Raw genomic sequence first — 19,417 nt, 5'->3', positions numbered from 1 at the left:
ACCCCTGGCCCACACAGCGCGGGTAAGAGCGATTGGCCCCGAGGAGTTTCGGGCGGGGGGCGGATGGGGTCGTCTGGCACTTTCTTCCTGTCCCCCCCCCTTGCTGGGTGTGCAGCGCCACCCCTCATGTGATCGATACGCTCACCGCGCACCGCTACCCATTACCGGCAGTCATATTAATTCATCCCACGCCCCCAATACCTGCAGCTAGCTTCAAGCAACTTAACAACCCCTTCGTCACGGGCATATATTCACTCGCTTGGGCACATGCATAGATAACATGCACATGCACATGCATGTGGCTCCGCCAATCCAAGAACTAATGTGCGTACATTCACACACTTTTGAGGCAAATAGCATTTGTAAGGCATAATGAACGATTGCATTGGTTACAAGAGGGACCTGCTGACGCAGTGATTGTGCGTGTTAGATAGGGTGCGCGTTGGTAGGGAAGCTGGCAAGCAGTGCGGGTGTCGGGATTCCGCCGGATGGACGCGTAAAAACATAGGGCGGGGGAACCACGCAGGGGGTGAGGCCGGAGGGGCGAGAAGCGCAGCAGGGCGGCGGCGGCGGGGGCGGGGGTTAGTTGACGGGCATCACAGGCAGGGCTCCCTCCTGCTTGAAGGTTGGCGTGCGTGCCCCGGCCCCCGCAGGGGCCGCGGCACACCCATACGTTTCAGAAAGGGGGGGGCTTGGTTGCGCTGCACAACATGCGTCCCGCTGGAACCTGTTGATGACGATGAGCTGAACATGAGTCACGGAGGTCGTCGGAGGTCCCCCAACGACGTGCTTGAGCGATCGAGGCGTGCTGAAAAGGCGCCCAAGCCCCACTTACTTGAACCGCAGTCACATTGACAGTAACAAGACTTGTTGCATTCTGGCGGTGTTCCAGCAGCAGCTGCGCGAGCATACCGTGAGCGGGCAGATACTGCCCATGGTCTAGTCGTCGGCAAACTGGGTTTGGCCTACCACATGATAAACAGGATGAGATTTAACGCTTCGGTATCAGTACATACATCGTTTTATCCCTTGGTGCAAAACTTGGGCCGACATAAATACACTTCACAGCGTATTGCCTCCTGGCTTCGAGTAGACCCCGACAAGCAATAATCGATAACAACATGCAAATGTATGTGTAAGCATCTTGGGGTCAGCAGTAACAGTTTCGGGGCTTTCAAGCAGGCCTAGCTAACAACGCGCGCGTTGAAACTTCTTTAGCCTAGCAAGACCGCCGGACTCCAGGGATATGCTATTGCAGTATAGTTACATGAACCTATAAGGCCTCCCTCTCGGTGAGTGTGCGTGAGCGTTCTTGACATTATTGTTCCTAGACGACGTCCGCCGCCCTACCTCTGGAAGTGCTGCAGAAGCACTTACCAAAACCTTCCATTTCTCACGCAGAGTCAGGGTGCTGCACCCGGGCAGCAGGCCTGTGTAACCGGCGGGTCTATCTAGCCGGCCGCGAGTGTGAGCCGCTTGCTGGCTGCTGGACCTACCAGCAAGTGCCGCCGGGCACCGCCGTCTAGGCTTGCGCAGGCAGCAGCCCGAAACAAGTAGTCAAGATCTTGAAATGGAATCAACGATTATGACAGGAGCTTGCGACGCTATGCCGCTGACTGCGGCGTCTTCACGCGGACGACATGATGACACCTTGCCAGCAGATGCCTGCACGCTCAACAGCCACGCTCTTGACAAACTGCTGGCTCTGGTTAAACACGAGGTGGCTTCAATGCCCGTGGCTTCCGTTCCCAGCTGCGACGGTTACGAGGGCGGTCTGAAACGAGGGCGCGCCTGGCTGCAAGGTGCTACCGACTGCCTCAGTATGAACCGCAGCAGCAGCTGGTGAGTGCGCGCTTTTGACCATGTACAGATAGGGTGCAGCGAGCGTACCGGTCCTTAGATCCGACATACTCAAGACCCAGAGCAGCTCGCGCCTAAGATCTTCGCTGTGCACGTTGGTCTGGTGCCGGCCTAGTTACCTATCTCGACAGACGGCGGGTGCACCCACCCTACTGCTGTGCCTACTTGTGGTTAGCATGCATAAATCAATGCCTAGTTACATTGCTTGAGGCATGTTGCGGAGCTCGTTAAAGGTCAGGGGGATGCACAGAAGCGAGCGCACGCGCAAGCAACCCTTACCTTACCTTTGGCATCCACCATACGTGCGTGTACATACCGCTCTGGGAAAACCTGCCCCCTAGGCTAAAGGATTTCACACGTGCACTTAATTGCGCGCTTTGTACGCAACAGGTCCAACAATGCCCGAAGCGACGTCATCAGGCCTTCCAGCAGGCCATACGTGGCACCCGCCGCCGGAGGTGAGGGAGGTGGCGGCGGCCCTGCTGGCTACGTACGTGTCAGCGCACCTCATGCCGACGCCACCGGCGGCGGCGGCTGCCTAGGCCACCACCAACACTGCGCTGATGAGATTGCTGGACAACATCAGCAGCAGCTGCTCCTAATGATGACGGCGGCGGTGGCGGATAGCAGCCGGGCGCAGATGGAGTGGGAGGCGCAGCGGCGGCAGCAGCAGCAGTCGTCTGCGGCAGGCGCTGTGGATGCAAGAGCGGCGGCGGCGGCGACGGCGCCAGCAGCCGCAGGCGGCTCGGGAGCATGGCCCTGGGCTTTTGCAAGTGATGCTGCAGCTGCTGCTTCGGGTGGCGGTAGTGGCGGCACGGGCGCATTGCGGCTGGCCCGCCGCCGTCCCGACACCAGCACCACCAGCAGTAGTCGCATGATGAGCGGCGGCCGCCTGCTGCTGCCACACGGCGGCGGCGGCTCCGGCGGGTCCCCCGCCGCGGCCGCCGCAGCCCCGCATTACACCACAACCGCCGCCACCGCCGCCGCCTCCGCCGCCACCGCCGGTGCTACTGCTGGTGGTGATGGTGGTACTCATCACGATGGCATTGCGGCTGCTGTTGCTTCTGCAACAGCAGGCGCTGAGGCAACAGCTGCGGCAAAACCGCCCGCAAACCCGCCGTCACCGCCGCCGCCGCCGCCGCCGCTGCCGGCGGCGGCGGCGCCGCACGACGAGCACCCACAGGACCGGTGGCACGCAGCAGCCCGGCGGATGCTACTGCTGCGGCAGCTGATGCTGCTCGGTGGCGAGGGCGGCAGTAGCGGCGCTGACATTGAGCAGGCGCTGCTCGGGCTGCTGGAGGCCGCAGCGGCGGATGATGTGGTGATGCAGCAGCAGGCGCCGCCGCCGCTGCTGGCGGCGCCGGCGACGGCGGCGGCAGCAGCAGCAGCAGCATACGGCGGCAGCAGCGGAGGGCTCACAGGGTTGCATCGCCCGCCGGAGCCACCCGTCGGCAGGAGCCACGTGTGCCGCATGGATGAGTCCATTGCTGCCACTGCTGCTACTGCCGCCGCCGCCGCTGCAACTGCTGCTGGCGGCGGTGTGCAGGTCGTCCCGCAAGTGCCGCAACAGCACTCGCCGCCGCAGCCACACTCGCCGCCGCGGCGGCGGTGGCTGTCCGCAAGCGATGACGGCACCAACACGAGCATTATTCCGCCGCCGCCGCCGCCGCCAGCTCAACATGGCGGCGGCGACGGCAACGACACGGCGGCCGTTCGGCTGATGACACCTCCCACACCCACGCCGCCATCGCCAGCAGTAGCCGTTGCTACAGCTGCTACTGCCAGCGCTAACGCCGCTGCAACTGCGACCGCTACTACTGCCGTTGCCGCTGCTACTGCTGGGCCTCGGTGTGTCGCGTACCTGCGACTGGGCCGCTCGTTCTGCGACGCTCGCTCCATCACAGTGCCCAAGGCTGTAGCGGAGGCACTGCTTGGCGGGGAGGTAGCGAACGGAGCCGAGCCAGATGACGCGGGTGTGCTGGTCATCATTGCAAACCAGCAGCTGAAACGCAGCGGCAGCAACGCCAGTAGCCAGTCGGCGGGCGGCGGCGGCGGCGGCGCTGAGGAGGAGGGCGGTGCTGCTGATGCGTCAGAGGAGCGACCAGGCAAGAGGAAGCGGCAGAAGCAGGCGGTGCAGAAGCAGACTCCAAGGCAGTCGCGTAATAAACCGGCTCCCACGGCGGCTGATCTGGAGCTGGAGGCGGCGAGCGCGTGGATGGCGGCTGTCAAAAATTCGTCAGTAGTGCCGGCAGCGCGCAAGCGGTTTTACAGGTAGAAAATCATTCATGCGCGCACGACAAGATGTGTGTGTGTGTATGTGTGTGTGTTACCCGTTCCAGGATGCACTTCATTTGTTGTGTGATGTGTGACCAGCAGCAGCAATATTAAGTCTGAATCGCTGCTGCGATTGTTCCTGCAATCCTGCGTGCCTCTGCTGCTGCTGCCTCCTGCTGCAGGTACCGCGAGCCGCCGCGCAACTACCTGCGCTGGAAGCTGGGCGGGCTGCGGCTGTGGCTGAGGCACGAGTGCGGCGCCCGGGAGGGCGACTACCTCAAATTGCAAGCCATCACCCGCACTGGGGTGGAGGCAGGAGAGGGGCCGCCGCACCTGCGGCCGCAGCTGCTGGCCGCTGCGGCGACCGCCGGCGGCGGGCAGCAGCAGCAGCAGGTGGCGGCGGCGGCGGGTGGAAGGAAAGCTTCACCGGATGCTGCTGCCGGCAACAGCAGCAGTAGCGGTGGCGGTGGCGGCCGCGCCGCACCTGCTGCGCATGATGGGCTGCAACGGCAGCAGCTCACGTGTGGCAGTAGCGGCGTGATCGCCATACTGGTGACATGGGTGCCGCAGCGTGTCGGCGGCGACGACGGCGACGGCGGCGGCGGCGGCGGCGGCAGCAGCCCCACCCATGATAATCCCGCGCCTGAAGTGGCAGCAGCGGAGTTGGTTGGGAGCCCAGCCAAGATGGCAGCAGCCGTGGGCGGCGGCAGTGGATGTGATGCGCGGCAGCTGCCGCCGCAGCTGCAGCCGCCACGGCAGCAGGAGGTTGCGGTGGCAGCAGCAGGCCCAGCCGCCGCCAGCGGCGGCGGCGGCGGTGGCGCAGCTGCGCCGGCTCGTAGTGTTGCTGCTGACGGCTTCGTGGCACTCAGGCCTCGTCAGCAGCAGCAGCAGCAGATGCCGCCGCCGCCTCAGGTGCTGAGCCTAGGGACGACGAGGCAGCAGCAGTCGCTGCACCAGCAGGAAGTGGTGCAGTGCCGGCAGCCGCCGAGCTCTCCTGCTACAGCAGCAGCAGCAGCAGTAAGTCATGGCGTGTGACTTATTGTGCGCAACGCTGCGCTTCTAACTTGTACGAGTCCCGTTGCTCTGTCTCTCTGGTACTCTCCGTGTCCCTCCGTGTCCGGAGATCGTGCGTGCCCATGCAACTGCTGATGCAATCAAGCAACTAGCTACGTTTGTTCGCTGCGATACACGCCAAATTCAACTTAACATCAACAAGCGACGTGTGTATACTCCTTAATTTATATATACTTGAACCCCAATGCGTCGCGTTTGCGAACGGGCGCGCGCGCGCTGACTCGCTTTCGTTGCGTTCTGCGCTCTATAAGTGATCATATCCACTATGGCCTCCTTTTCTTAAAATAGATTCTCCTATTAGCTAGGGCAGCTGCTCAGAGTATCCCGCCAAGCAACTTGGCGCCAAGCCACTGGCTTCGCCACATATAGCTCATACCTTCGCGATTACTCTTCGGGCTGTGGTGACGTGTACTAGTTTGGCGAATCCGCCCGACGCGGCACTTGGCGCCCACAGACCGTGTCTGCGTGCCTGTCCACGCAAAAGCCACCGGATGAGGCCCTGGCAAGGCCGAAACGCGTCGTGGCGTGCCTTGCTATTTACGTGTGTGCGGTGTCGCGTGGTGCACGTGTTGGGTCTCGTGAGCGCGTCGTGCTTCGTCTATGTGGTGTGACGCTATCCGCTTGTGCCGTCCCCCTGCTGCCCACCCGCTTTCCGAATGCACAACTCTGAACATGTTACTTACCCGTGTTACTTACCGTATATTTTGTACTCTTTCTTCCTATTGAGACTAACACACTAATGCTGAGCACTGCAACTCATGCCCCAAACTCAGAGCTTATCACCAGCAGCAGTAGCAGCAGCAGACCGGCGGCGGGACACTGGCGGTATGGGCGGCGGCGGCGACGTGGCGACGTGGGGCGCTGCAGGCGCTGATCTTAACGACGGCGGTGCTGTTGAGCCAACCACGGCACGCATCAGCAGCTGCAGTAGCAGCCTGATCGTGCTGTCATCACAGTCGCGCAGCCCGAGCTCCGGTGTCGGTGCAGGAGGCAGCAGTGGCAGTGAGGGTGCCGCTGTTGCCGCCGCCGCCACCGCAGGTGGGCCGCCGTCGGCGGCAGCGGGGCTGCTGGTGTTGAGCAAGGGCGGCGGCCGCAGTGTCATCAGTAGTGGTAGGCACATGGCCGCCGAAAGGGCAATTGCGGCCTGGCAGGCTGCTGCTGCAGCACAAGGACAGAAGCGGGCGGAGATGCGTCAGGAGCAGCACGAGCGGCAGCAGCCGCAACAGCAGCCGCCGCAGCAGCAGCCGCAGCCGCAGCAGCCGCAGCAGCAGCAGCAAGCACGTCAGCCGAAGCGGCCACACGAGCCTGACGGCCAGTGGTGGAAGCCGCCGCCGGCGCTACAGCCAGCTTCGGCAGCTTCGGCGCCTGCTACTGCCACCGCTGCGCCAGCAACATCAGGTGCCGCTGGCGGCAGTAGCGGCTACGCAACAGCAGCTTTGCAGCAACAGCAGCAGCAGCCGATAAAGACGCAGCAACAGCAGGGGCAGCAGCAGCAGCAACAGCAACAACAGCGGCTGCAGCAGCGGCGCATGCGCAGTGTTATTGACATCGTGCTTGATGATCAGACCCAGCAGCCGCCGCCGCCGCTGCCCCAGCAGCAACTTGAGCACCAGCCGCACGAGCAGGCGCAGCCACAGCAAGAGCAGCAGCAGCTTCAGGCACAGGTGGCACAACCCTACCAACACCACCAACAGCAGCGGACACGCGATCCGCGGCGGCAACAGCTGCCGCCTTTGGGTTCGCCGGCGTCGCCGCCGCCGCCGTCTCCAACGCCATTGGCGCCGGTGCACTGTCTGAGTCGTGGTGTTCGTAGTCGCGGCGGCTGCAAGTGGGAGGAGGGTGAGCGCAGCCCCTTCCAGAGCCACTCGGCACCAGTGCCAGCGCAGCAACAGCCGATGCCTACGCACCACACGCAGCAGCAGCAGCAGCAGCAGACGGTGCTCGCTGCCGGCGGCGCCTCATCTCCTCCCGCCGCCAACCTGGCGCTTGCGGTGGTTTCTCCGCACCAAATGCAGCGCAAGCGGCAACGCCCAGATGATGAGCAGTATGCACAGGAGCAGCAGCAGGCTTGGCTCCGGCTGCAACATATGCAGCAGGGGGTGCAGCAGCAGCTGCAGCTGCATCAGCCTCAGCAGGAGCAGCAGTGGGAGCAGCTGCGGCAGCACCCGCAGATCCAGCAGCGTTCGAGGCGCAGCAGCGATATGCTGCTGCTGTACACGAGCGGCGAGGAGGGAGCTGCCAGCGGTGGCAGCCGCCGCATTGGAGGCGGCGCTGGCGGCGGCGTTGCCGTTGGCGGCGGCTCATTAGCGGCGGCTGCAGGTGGTGGCCGCCCCGGCGGCGGCCGACAGCTGGAGTGGCTAGGGACCACAGCTACGGCGGCGGCGGCGGCAGCGGATGATGAAGACGGCAGCAGCAACAGGACAAATCTGTTAGGGCTAATGCTGGGGCGTTTAAAGGGCAACAAGGCTTTGCAGGCACAGATGCTGTTGCAGCTTCTGCTGGAGCCCGAATGTGATGACGGCGCCGCCGCCGGCAGCGGCGGCGGCGGCGGTGGCGTGGCGGGCGGTCCGTCATCTCTGCGGTCGCCGCCGACTGCAGAGGGCCACCAGCAGCACCAGCAGCAGCATCAGGCGGCCCCGCCAGCAGCACTGGCCACAGCTCATATAAAAGGCACTACTGCCGCCGCTACAGCCGCCAGCAATACTGGCGGCGCGGCAGAGCTCACGAGGCTGCTGCTGGGGCACTCCAACGGGCATGAGCTCGAGGCAGGTGTGGCGGGAACAGGCCACAGCGGCCGAACAGCACGGGAGGCGGCGGCGGCGGCATACCACGCGGTTAACGGCGAGGGGGCGACCGCAGCTGAGGCGGTGGCAGCAAGGCGGGAGGAGCAACTGCGGCGTCAGGAGTGGCTGTTGTCGCTTTCCTATGACCATTCGCGTGCCCACGTCCTGCCGAGGCAGCAGCCGCAACACCGCCAGCAACACCACCAGCAGTCTGCTGCTGCGCGGTACGCGTCGCAGCCCGGTGGTCATCAATGGCCACCAGAAGCTTTGCCAGAAACTGCGGCTGCTGCAGCAGGGTCTGTGGGGACCAGCAGCAGCAGGTGGCTGCCTCCGCCGCCGCCATCCCCACCCGCATGCCCTCTGCAGCGTTCACCCCCGGCCGCCGCCACAACGCCCTCGCACTCACCAAGGCAGCAACAACAACAGCAGCAGCAGGCGCGGATGAGGATACAGCAGGGTCAGCCTGCTGGCCAGCAGCCACGGCAGCTACAGCCACCACCGTCACTGACGGCAGCAGCAGGCGGTGGCGGCGATGGTGCTGCTGCCGTCGGCCGCTACGTCAGCGGAGACCGTGGCGGCGGCCACGACGCCATGTTAGCAGCTTGGGTGTCAGCGGCCGCTTCCAGCGGCGGCAGTGGCATGGTCGCGGCTACAGCCACCACCGCCAGCGGTGGCGGCAGCGGCGGCGGCGGCACGGGGTCTGCGTGGCTGGAGGCCTCTGAAGATGCAGCCCCACAGCAACAGGTCCAGCGCGTGCCTAACTACCAGCAGCGCCAGCAGCACCAACACCAACAGGGTATTTACGGCAGTGGCGGCGCACTCGAGGATCCTGTTGCTGTGCAGCAGCAGCAGCGGCTGCAGCGCCAGCGGGCTACTGCCGCATCAGACACTTATGCTACTGCCGCTGCCATGGTTGCTAGCGCCGCTGCTGCCCGCCGGTCGGAAGCTGCCCACGACCGCTCGCCATGGTCGGAGCAAGAACCGCCGGCGCAGCAGCAGCAGCAGCCGACCCTTGCAGGGCTAACCGACATCATTCGTGCATTCGCCAGGTAGTAGTAAGTAAGCGGCGGTAGCGGGGGGCGGAGAAGGAGGAAGCGCACCGGAAGCTGGAGGAGATGCAAGAGCGAGGCGATTCCTGCTGCGGCAGCAGTGCGTGGCGGCACGGCAGGCGGCTCCATGCGGCGGCGGCGGCGGCGGCTACAGCTGCGGCGACGGCGGCCCGCGGCTGCAACGCATGCGCATGGCAGTGGAGCAGGCAGTAGCAGCCGCAGCAGCCGCAATGGGCAACAGTGGTGAAAACGGCGGCGGCGGGAGGGTTGATGATGTGATGGCGGCGGCGCAGGGCTGCATGCGGGGTACATACTGCCAACCCGGCCACCTGCAGACTGCGTGAACTCCTGCTGCACGTCAGTACGGCACCTAGATGAACTGATTCGCTGGCTGCCGTGGCTGGCGTGCGTGCGTGGCGGCTGGGTGCGTGGCAGTAGGGCTTGCATTTCGTTCGGGAACCGGCAAGACACGCACGAACGGGCCCCCAGCCATGCAGGCCCTGGGGCGAGAAAGATTGGGCTTTTGCGCGGCGGCGGCACTGAACTGTATGGTGTGTCAACGCTGACGCAGCTTGTGTGTGTGTGTGTGTGTGTGTGTGTGTGTGTGTGTGTGTGTGTGTGTGTGCGGCTACGTACGTGCGTGCATGTGTGCGTGTCGTGTACGCATGGTGCCGTGCTCTCGGTTCTAGGGTCTCCTGTGCGCAGCGAGCCAGCCGAGTCGGCTTGAAGGAGGGACACGCACCTCTATCTGTTAACATAACTCAGGCATCACTGGTTACATTCCCCTTACGCACTTCCCTTGGACCTTCCTTTGTGGAGCAAGTAAAGACTCCCTTTGATCGATCGGGGCATGAAGCCATCCAGACATCCAGCAGTAAATATACACTGCAACCCCAGCTGTCTGCAGACCGCAAACATCAGCAGCAGACAGCGCAGTCCCATGGCCGTTGCAGCGCTTCCTACCAGCCAGGCGGACAAGCATCTCTGAGGGCACCACGGTGCGTGCTAAGGCACGCGCACACACGGCAGCAGACCGCCGCCGCCGCCCCTACGCCTGGTTGAAAACCCGCTTACTAGCACACACCAGATGGCTGGGCCTCATTACGATTCCATATTGCTGGTAGATGACTCCCCTGCACTGTACAAATACTGCCCTACTGAAATGCCATGTGGCTGCAGCAGCAGCTAGCCATGCACGCATGCTGCCTCCTTATTTTGTCGTGCTGTCAAGGTCACATAGGGCTAGAGTGCGTACGAGAGCTGCGCGCACGCATACGCGCACGGGGCGCAGGCACTAACCACACAGTAGCGTCAGCAGTCAACATGCGCGGTCAATAACATACATGCCTACTTCTACTGTTCGGAATGCTATTAGTGCGCGGAAGTGTTGTGCGCATGCAATCTGCTACATACCATACCACGCACACCATCTAAACAATCCCTTCCAGTCCTCTGGCCATCTCACGAAAAGAATACGGTATGCGCGAACGTGTCTTTATGATGAGCGAGCGAGGTGGGGTTTGCCCACCTGCGCTGGGATCAGGCGGCGAGCCGCCAGTGCGATGCTAGGCTAATAACCTGCCTGTGCATTAGTCACACGTCTATCTATGCCTTGCTGCGTGAACCCCAGTACCTAACCTTGCACGCGCAAACAGGCGAAGCACCCCGCGGCCATTCGGGTCGTGTCAGCAGCAGCCCGGTCTCTTTCATTGCTCATCAGTAGCCAGAAACGCCAGTCTCATGCACATGGTGAATGCTCCATACATCGCGTACGTGCAGGTTTGGCACGTACCGTGCGCCGTACGTAGGTCGCAAACGCAGTTCCCCTAGCCTACTGTCAAAATGAATTCTATAGCCGGCCCGTTACCGACGACCACGTACTAAACAAGCTAATGTGAAGGGGATTGGCGGTATGGTCTTGAAGCAGGATCATTGCCCCTGCGTGTGAAGAGCTATGCATCTACACACCACGTAGCAGCCGGCGCAGGTGGTGACGGCGGCCCGCCGCGCCGCTCTGCTGCTGCTCTGTGGGCAGCACAGCCACACGGTCCGTCACCTCGCCGTCGCCCCTGGCTGGCAGGCCGCTACCCCCAGTAGTGGTGCCTTGGATGGCCGCAGCACGCCGCTGAAGCTGATGCAAGCTCTGCAGCAGCGAGCCCAGCTCATCATCGGTGGGGCCCGCCGGCGCCGCCGCCGCTGCCGGCGGCGGGCTGCTGCCAACGGCGGCTGTAGCAGCCGCTGTGGCCGTAGCAGCGGGCGCGGGCCTGACGCGCGTGATGTTGAGCGAGGTGTAGGCGGGCGAGAAGTTGCCGCCGGCCCCGCCGGCGGTGTCGTTGGGCCGGCGCGAGGCGATGCGGTCGAGGATGGCCTGGATCTGGGCGCGTATGGCGGCGAGCTCTGGGTCCTCGTCGCCAGCAGCCGCAGGCGGTGGTGATGAGGCAGCAGGCGGCGGCGATGACGCTGGCGGCGCCGGGCTGCGGTCTACCGGCGGCGTCCCTGCAAACCATTTGCAATCAACACAGGGTGATGAGTAGGCGCTCTTGCTTCTCCTGTTGCCAAAGCAATTGTGGCAGATATGCGTGCCCCGGGTTACTCACCATCGTTAACAGGAGGCTGCGGTGACTGCGGCAGGATTGCGGGCACCGGAGATGGCGGCGAAGCGTCTGCTGGCGAGGGTGAGGGTACCGGCGGGGATTGCTGGTGGGGCGAAGGCGTCTCGCTGGGAGGAGGCGAAGAGCCCACTGGTGAGGGGACCGGAGACGCCGACGGCTCCGGTGACTGCAGCGGCGGAGACGGACGCGGCGACTGCTCCTCCGGTGACGGACTGGAAGGTGTGGCTGGTGGTGAGGGCTCCGCGGTGGCTGGCTGAGGCTGCGGCACCGGCTGCGGCTCAGGTGGAGGCGGCTGGGCCGAAGGAACCGAAGGCTGCGGCTCAACCGCCGGAGCCGAAGGCGGTGAGGGCGCTACCGGCACAGCAGGCGACGGGGGGTAGGAGGCGGGTACGGCCTCAGGCGGCTGCTGCTGCTGGGGCAGCGGCGATGGGGTGGGTGCCGGTGTTGGGAAAGGTGGTGATGGGGCCGCGGCTGGGAGCAGCGGGGACCCAGCACCCGATGGCGCCGGGGAATCCGCTGCTGGTGGCGGCGGCGGGGACTGCGGCGGCGGCGGCGGACTGGATGCAGGCTGGTAGGATGGAGGGCTGGGGCTGCTGGTGGTGGTGCTCGGGCTCGGCATGACGGGAGGATAGCCAGGGGCCGGCGTGGGCGGGGTCGGCGTGTCCTGCTGTTGCGGGGTCGGCGGTGACGGCGGAACAGCAGGGTCCGCCTGCGGTGGGGGCGACACCGCTGCCGCAGGGTAGGCGGGCACGGAAGGAGACTGCTGCGCCGGCGAGGGAGAGGGTGGCGCAAGCGCTACCGGTGGTGGGTACGCTGGTTGGCTGCCGCTGCCTCCGCCATACGAGGGATGCGGCGCTGGAGGCGGCGATGGTGAAGGCACAGCCGGGTAGGTTGACGGCGGCGGCGAGGACGGCGGCAGCGGAGAGGCGGCAGGCGCGGGCGGGGGCACCGGAAGCGGCACTCCAGGGTAAGGCGAAGGAGATGGCGACGGCGGAGATGGGGAGCCGTAGCCGCCGTACGCCGCTGCGGGCTGTGGAGGTGGCGGAGCCGAAGGTGAGGAAGGGGTCGGCGACGGCGACGCCAGCGGCGGGCTCGCGGTGGCAGGAGGCGGGCCGTCGGAAGGCTGGGGGTGCGGGGCCGGCTGTGTAGGTGGGTAGGGGCCCGGCGGCCGGGGCACGGTCGGGTAAGCTGGCACTGGGGCTGAGGGCGGCGGCGAGGGGTTGATCACCGGGTACGAAGGTGGCTGTGGGCTGCTGCCATAAGCCGGGCCGTAGGACGATGGCGACGGCGACGGCACCTCAGTGGATGGCGACGGCGGCAGGAGTGACGGCGGCGGCAGCGGCACCCACGGGTATGACGGAGGGTAGGAAGGGGCCGACGCGTCGGCGGGAGGCGGCGGCGTGGGGCTGCTGGTAAGCGGCGGCTGGGGAGGCGGGGGAGGCGGGGGCGGGGGAGGCGGCGGCGGGGGCGGTGGTGGCAACGGCGACGCCGTTGAGGGCGGACTCGGCGTCAGCGCCGGGTAGGCGGGTGGAGTGCCCTCTGCGTACGGCGGCTGCGGTGCGGCCTCGGGAGGTGTGGCGGCGTCAGGTGGCGACCAGGCCTCCGGCGACTGCTGCGGGGCGTCGGGAGGTGCTACGGCGCCGGGCGGCATTAGGTACTCAGGAGGGGGCATGGAGATTGCAGGTGGCTCTGAGGCCGATGGCGGCATGGCGGCGCCATCAGGCGGGGGCTGCGTGTTGTCGTCCGACCCGTGGGGGCCGCTGTAGGCCGGAGGCGGCTGAGGGGAGTTGTCGCCATGGTCCGGGGGGCCGGAGGACGGAGGCGGCTGCGAGCGGTCCGTGCCATCTGGGGGCGGCATCGGCGGGGAGTTGATCGGCGGGCTTGCGGCATCCGCAGGCGGCGTCTGCGATGCCGGTGGCTGGGCGGTATCCGATGGGGCCAGTGGCGGAGGCGACGGTGCTGTGTCAGGCGTTGATGACCAGTCATGAGGCGGTGGCTGCGACGCCTGGGGCGGCTGCAGAACGGCCGGCGACTGCGGCTGCGGGCTCGCCTGGGGCGGCGACGTGCCCGGCAGTGGGTAGGCCGGAGGCGACGGCGACGCCGATGGCGGGTAGGCGGGCACAGCAGGAGACGGCGAGGGCGGCTCTCCATCAGAACCATGAGGCGGGTAGGTTCCCACTGGCGGTGGTGGCGATGAGCCGGGGTACGCAGGGTACGCAGGGGCTGGCGAGGACGGAGGCAGCGGCACAATGGGATATGCAGGCGAAGGCGGCGGCGGGGGACTGGTGGTGGGTGTCGTCGTGCTGGGGCTGCTGGGAGCGGGCGACGGGTAAGCGGGCTGCGGCGGACTGGTGGTGGGATCAGCCACGGCAGGGGAAGGGGAGGGTGATGCGGTCGCGGGGTACGTTGGTGTTGGCGCCGGCGCGGGGGACGACGCCGAGGGCTGCTGTGGCTCAGGTGTGGGCGCCGACGGCGAGGGATCAGGCGACGCGGGCCCGCCATACACGGGTCCTGCCGGCGTCATTGGCGGGGGCGACGCCACCACCACAGGGGGCGACAGCACGGCGGGCGACGGGTAGCTGCTGGGGGGTGGCGATGCCGCCGGCGTGCTGGGGCTTGGGACGGGACTGGGACTGGCGCCACCGGTTGGGCTGCCGCCATATGCCACCGGTGGAGGCAGCTGTGAGGGCGGATTCGGCACGGGCGACGCGTAGGAAGGAGGCGAGGGCTGGGGGATAGGGGACGCCGGCATGTCAATCGGTGACTGCTCCGGCGATGGCTGCGGCGAAGGCTCCGGGGATGGCAGCGGAGATGGCTCCGGCGACGGCGACGGCTCCGGCGACGGCTGCGGAGAGGGTTCCGGCGATGGCTCGGGCGACGGCTGCGGAGAGGGTTCCGGCGATGGCAGCGGAGATGGCTCGGGCGAAGGCGACGGAGATGGCTCGGGCGAAGGCGACGGCTCTGGCGACGGCTCCGGCGACGGTTGCGGAGAGGGTTCCGGCGACGGCAGCGGAGATGGCTCCGGCGATGGCTCGGGCGACGGCTGCGGAGAGGGTTCCGGCGACGGCTGCGGAGAGGGTTCCGGCGATGGCAGCGGAGATGGTTCGGGCGAAGGCGACGGAGATGGCTCGGGCGAAGGCGACGGCTCTGGCGACGGCTCCGGCGACGGCTGCGGAGAGGGTTCCGGCGACGGCAGCGGAGATGGCTCCGGCGATGGCTCGGGCGACGGCTGCGGAGAGGGTTCCGGCGACGGCTGCGGAGAGGGTTCCGGCGACGGCTGCGGAGATGGCGACGGTTCAGGCGACGGAGATGGCTCGGGCGAAGGCGACGGCTCCGGCGACGGCTGCGGCGACGGCTGCGGAGAGGGTTCCGGCGACGGCTGCGGAGATGGCGACGGTTCAGGCGACGGCAGCGGAGATGGCTCTGGCGAAGGCGACGGCTCCGGCGACGGCTGCGGAGAGGGTTCCGGCGACGGCTGCGGAGACGGTTCCGGCGACGGCTCGGGCGATGGCTGCGGAGACGGTTCCGGCGACGACTCGGGCGACGGCTCCGGCGACGGCTGCGGAGAGGGTTCGGGCGACGGCTGCGGAGACGGTTCCGGCGACGGCTGCGGAGACGGTTCCGGCGACGGCTGCGGAGAGGGTTCCGGCGACGGCAGTGGAGATGGCTCCGGCGAAGGCGACGGCTCCGGCGACGGCTGCGGAGACGGCTCCGGCGACGGCTCGGGCGATGGCTGCGGAGAGGGTTCCGGCGACGGCAGCGGAGATGGCTCCGGCGACGGCAGCGCTGGCGATGGGGATGTTTGCAATGCTCCGGTGCCGCTGAAGGCCGCGTTGATCTCGATGGCGATGGACAGCGGGCCCAGAGCAGTGGGCTTCCTGTGGGCGATGCGGCAATTGGGCAACGAGGTCGGGCGCACATGTGATAAGGCAATGCCGGTGACTGCAGCTGATTGAACAAGCATAAGGAAAAGGGAACACTGCTGCTCAATGTTGCGTGCGTCGTCGGCCGACCCACATCAACCCGCCGCCCGCATGCTGCTTGCACCTCGTGATTTCCCACTCGCCCAAACTGAGCACACGCGTGCGCCCTTACCCGGTGTCACGCAGGGTCACGGTGACGTTGGAGCCGGGGTTGGCACGCAGCACTTGCAGTAGCAGCCGCACCAGGTCGAGCGTGTCGTTCTGTGGGCGAGGGGGCGGCTTGTGCGCAGCAGGTGAGCAACGTGCAGGCGCGCAGGGTCGGCAAGGGCTGGGGATGATGTGGGTTGTGGGTCAGCTCGATGCAGGTCAGCCCAACACCTGTGCGTGAGGCCCTGGACATGCGTGCGGGCCTGCCCACAAACCAATCCTCGGCCAACCCAAATCGCATTACGACGAAAACCCTGACCCAGATGAGCCTCACCCACGCGTGCCAACTTACGGCACTCCGCAAGCGCCCGCCCGTCCATCGCACCCACCCACCCACATACACGCACCTGCACCGCGCCCACGTAGGTGTCATTGCTAGCGCCCGAGGGATGTAGCACAGAGGCGGAGGGAGACGCCGCCAGAGCCGCGACCGCAGTCATCACGTCCGAGCCCAGGCCGTCCTCATCCCCGGAGCTTGCGGCGCCGAAAGTCCCACCAGCAGCATCGGTGCCAGCACCAGCAGTCGCAGGCGTTGTGGAGTTTGTGAACGAGGGTGTGGGCGCGGACACGACCGGGAGTGAAGGCACGTCGAAGCGCACGGCGGTACCGGGGTTGGCTGACTTGACCTGCAGCGCGTTGGCTGCTAGGAAGTAGAGGTCCGCCACAGAGGTGGGAGAAGGTGCGGCATCGCCGCTCAGGACAAGCGTGCTGTTGCCGGCCTTGCTCGAAGGCTTCTGAGGTGCTGCCGCGAGCTGTCGCTGCTGCTGCTTCAAGAGACGGCGCGAGCGACTGCTGTTGGTAGATGCCTCCGGCGCGGCAGAAGCCTGGCCGTCGCTCTGGCGCGAAAGCAGCTTGTCGCGCAGTTGCTGGAGCTGGGTTGGGTCAGCGCGCTGTGAAGCTGCGGCTGTGGCGAGATCGCCTGGGGTCAGCCAGATCGCGCGCTCATCGAGCTGGTTCGCACTCGTGACTGCTGCAGGCCCGCCAGTAAGCGAAGCCGGAGAGGCAGCAGCCGGTGCGGGTTTGGCAAAGAGCACCAGCAGCGCCAGAAGCAGTGCAGCAGAGCCGGCAAACGCCACCGCCGGCGCGCGGCTGTTGCGGGGGCCCGCGCGGCCTGCTGGCCGCGGAAGCATGTAAAAGATGTCTCAGATAGACAGGCGCAGGCGCTGCTGCATGTGCTGCTGTGCAAAGTGGCAGTGGAGCGAGGGAGCGGCGGCGGGCGGGCGCGTTTGCCGCCAAGTCTGCGGGGCCGCAAATAATTTAGGAGCGGGGGCTCACGCAATGCGTCAAAAGATCACAAGCCGTGTGGGCTGTGAAGTTCGTAGAGCTGCGCGCTGCTTATAAGGCCGGGCCAGATGCCAACCCCCCCGAATACCCCCGCCCCTGGAACCGGAGTTGAAGCGCCCCATGCAGAGCCGGATGGCGGTTCCCGCGCAATTAAAAGCCGCACGCTCCCCCGCAGACCCCAAACAATTGCTGCCTCTGCAGACGCTGTTATTAATTCTCCCCTCCTCTCGTGATCCCCTTTACCCCTCGTGATCCCTGGCTCGGCTGATTCGACTTGCAGTTTCAACTTCCCCAGCTTTGACCATAGCTTTGACTGCTTCAAACACCATGCTGACCATTCCAAACCTATCCGCGCTACTGGCCGTGGTATTGCTATGTGCTACGGTTCACGCAGGAGCTGACTGCTCAGGTGGGTGCTGCTTTGGCTTTGCTGTTGGGAATACGAGCTTGCTTGCCTTACTGTGCCTTACTACCTGACCGCTGCTTCCTCGCCAGCACCCACCTTATGCATTATAAGCTGTCAACTTAACTGCAGCTCCTTGTGAGGGCGCCGCGTGACGATCCCCGTGCGCTCGTGCTTGCACAGGCTGCTCCGCGCCGCGGCGCTCGCTGCTGGGCCGCGTCTGGGGCGAGGTCGTGGACGCCGTGCGCGACCGCATCGACGGCGGCAGCAGCCCGCAATCGCCCCAGCCTCCGCAGCAGCCCGCAGCGGGCACCAGCAACACGCGCGGCCGCTCGTTCCGCGGTGCGTGGCAGCAGCCGCGTCAGGACCAGGCTGCGTCGCAGCAGCCTCAGCAGCAGCCCTCCGGCGGAGCCGCCCAGCAGCCCGACCAAGGTGCCTCATCGCAGGGCACGGCCCCCGACTACAGCAACCTGTGTAAGTTGGGGCATGGTTAGGCTCATTCTCCTGCCGCAAGACCTTTTGGAGTACATCCTGGGCCTGACCCACATCAACTTGAGCCGCTGTGTGCAACCTTAAGACCTTAAGTTTGCACGTTACCCCCTTCCCACCCCTGACCTCTTTGCAGCTGCGTACGCCCAGCGCGCCCTGGACGCACACAACCAGCTCCGCTCCGCCCACTCCACTGCCCCACTGCGCTGGAACGCCTCCCTGGAGGCTAGCGCCGCCGCCTGGGCCGGCAACTGCCGCTTCGAGCACCAACAGGTGAGCTAGCACGCGCCGATATGACAGCATGTGCAAAGCCACAGGTTCTGCAGGAAGTGGGCCAGTCAGTTCGGGCAGTTACGGCCGGCGCAATGCGCCGCAGGGGCATGGCGAATGCGAAGTGGGTTAGGCGCAGCTGCGTGCCTGCATTCTTCGGGAGCCCCCAAAGACCCCAACCCACATGGGCCTTGCTCATGCCCACACCAACGAAGCCAGCCGCACTCCCCAACACCCCGCCCTAACATGGCCTTACCCCCCTTCCCTCACCCCCTTACCTGCAGGGCACCGGTGAGGGCGAGAACCTGGCCTGGGGCTATTCCGACATTGGCGCCGCCGTATCAGATTGGTACGCCGAGGGCGCCGCCGCCAACGGCGGCAGCGGCTACACCTACGGCGCCTCCCAGCCGGCCGACTGGCACGCGGTGGGCCACTTCACGCAGCTGCTGTGGGCCGCCACGTCTGACCTGGGCTGCGCCGCCGCGTCCTGCACCGGCACCGACGGCCAGCCGGCGGTGATGCACGTCTGCAGGTGGGTGGGTGGGACGGAGAATGCACGGGGGGTGGAGTCCCACAACAGCAGCGGCTTATGCAGCTGTGTGTGGTGTTGGCTGCCACGCCGGCGCACGCTATACGTCTCTCCTGATCGTTGATGCCCACGTCGCCCTCGCGCTCCCTCCAGGTACTACGTGCCGGGCAACGTGGAGGGCGAGTACGCCAACAACGTGCTGCCGCCCGCAAGCGTCCAGCAAACGCGCTAAACGAGAAGACGTGCCCGGTGTCAGCGGTGGCGCCGCAGAGGATCCGTAGAGACGCGTGCATGCAGTGTGCGATTAGGTAGAGTTTGCAGATGCATTGAGAGACGTGTTCGTGGCTGCTGGGGGAAGAATAAATATGTCAGGCATTCGATACCCTCATGCCAGCAGCATACACATGGTGCACTCATGCAAAAGCTAGGGGAGGTGGCCGGGGAGGTGCCCAGTGCTTGCAGGCTGCGGGTATATCAGGTCATGGGGACGGCCTCACAAGTTTTACCAAGTGACTGAGACGTAACTGTGCTTTGACAAGTGCGTACCTGTAACAATAATCTGCAAGGAAGACCCCGGCTGCAAGTCTTCGCAGCTGACAGTGCCCCTCGCTCGAGTTGGAGTGGCCAAAGCACGCAGCAGATTGTACATGTTCCTTTGCG

At 65.8% G+C, this 19,417-nt stretch overlaps 4 protein-coding genes across 4 annotated transcripts; 3 read left to right on the top strand and 1 right to left on the bottom strand.

Annotated features, from left to right (window-relative positions):
- The first annotated feature begins 830 nt into the window (after window positions 1–830).
- CHLRE_02g083273v5 (uncharacterized protein) lies at window positions 831–5,306 on the top strand. The gene is made up of 4 exons (XM_043059280.1): window positions 831–1,292; window positions 1,402–1,842; window positions 2,251–4,131; window positions 4,317–5,306. Exons 2-4 carry the CDS (start codon window positions 1,586–1,588, stop codon window positions 5,167–5,169), a joined length of 2,991 nt encoding a protein of 996 aa, XP_042926914.1. The 5' UTR covers window positions 831–1,292; window positions 1,402–1,585; the 3' UTR covers window positions 5,170–5,306.
- Window positions 5,307–5,370: 64 nt separating this feature from the next.
- On the top strand, window positions 5,371–9,802 carry CHLRE_02g083259v5 (uncharacterized protein). The gene has a single exon (XM_043059279.1). The coding sequence runs from the start codon at window positions 5,967–5,969 to the stop codon at window positions 9,042–9,044; it is 3,078 nt and encodes a 1,025-aa protein (XP_042926913.1). The 5' UTR covers window positions 5,371–5,966; the 3' UTR covers window positions 9,045–9,802.
- A 1-nt stretch (window position 9,803) lies between these two features.
- On the bottom strand, window positions 9,804–17,040 carry CHLRE_02g083180v5 (uncharacterized protein). Its single transcript, XM_043059278.1, has 4 exons — window positions 16,130–17,040; window positions 15,748–15,836; window positions 11,638–15,530; window positions 9,804–11,536 (listed from the first exon to the last, which is right to left on the bottom strand). Exons 1-4 carry the CDS (start codon window positions 16,910–16,912, stop codon window positions 11,001–11,003), a joined length of 5,301 nt encoding a protein of 1,766 aa, XP_042926912.1. The 5' UTR covers window positions 16,913–17,040; the 3' UTR covers window positions 9,804–11,000.
- A 260-nt stretch (window positions 17,041–17,300) lies between these two features.
- Window positions 17,301–19,321, top strand: CHLRE_02g083100v5 (uncharacterized protein). The gene is made up of 5 exons (XM_043059277.1): window positions 17,301–17,475; window positions 17,653–17,943; window positions 18,095–18,231; window positions 18,513–18,760; window positions 18,911–19,321. Exons 1-5 carry the CDS (start codon window positions 17,394–17,396, stop codon window positions 18,987–18,989), a joined length of 837 nt encoding a protein of 278 aa, XP_042926911.1. The 5' UTR covers window positions 17,301–17,393; the 3' UTR covers window positions 18,990–19,321.
- The last annotated feature ends 96 nt before the right edge of the window (window positions 19,322–19,417 follow it).

The sequence above is a fragment of the Chlamydomonas reinhardtii genome, chromosome 2 (genome assembly GCF_000002595.2).
Source record: "Chlamydomonas reinhardtii strain CC-503 cw92 mt+ chromosome 2, whole genome shotgun sequence".
Taxonomy (NCBI): Eukaryota; Viridiplantae; Chlorophyta; class Chlorophyceae; order Chlamydomonadales; family Chlamydomonadaceae; genus Chlamydomonas; species Chlamydomonas reinhardtii.
The sequence above is the reverse complement of the archived record's forward strand: the minus strand, read 5'-3'. Positions and strand labels throughout refer to the sequence as shown.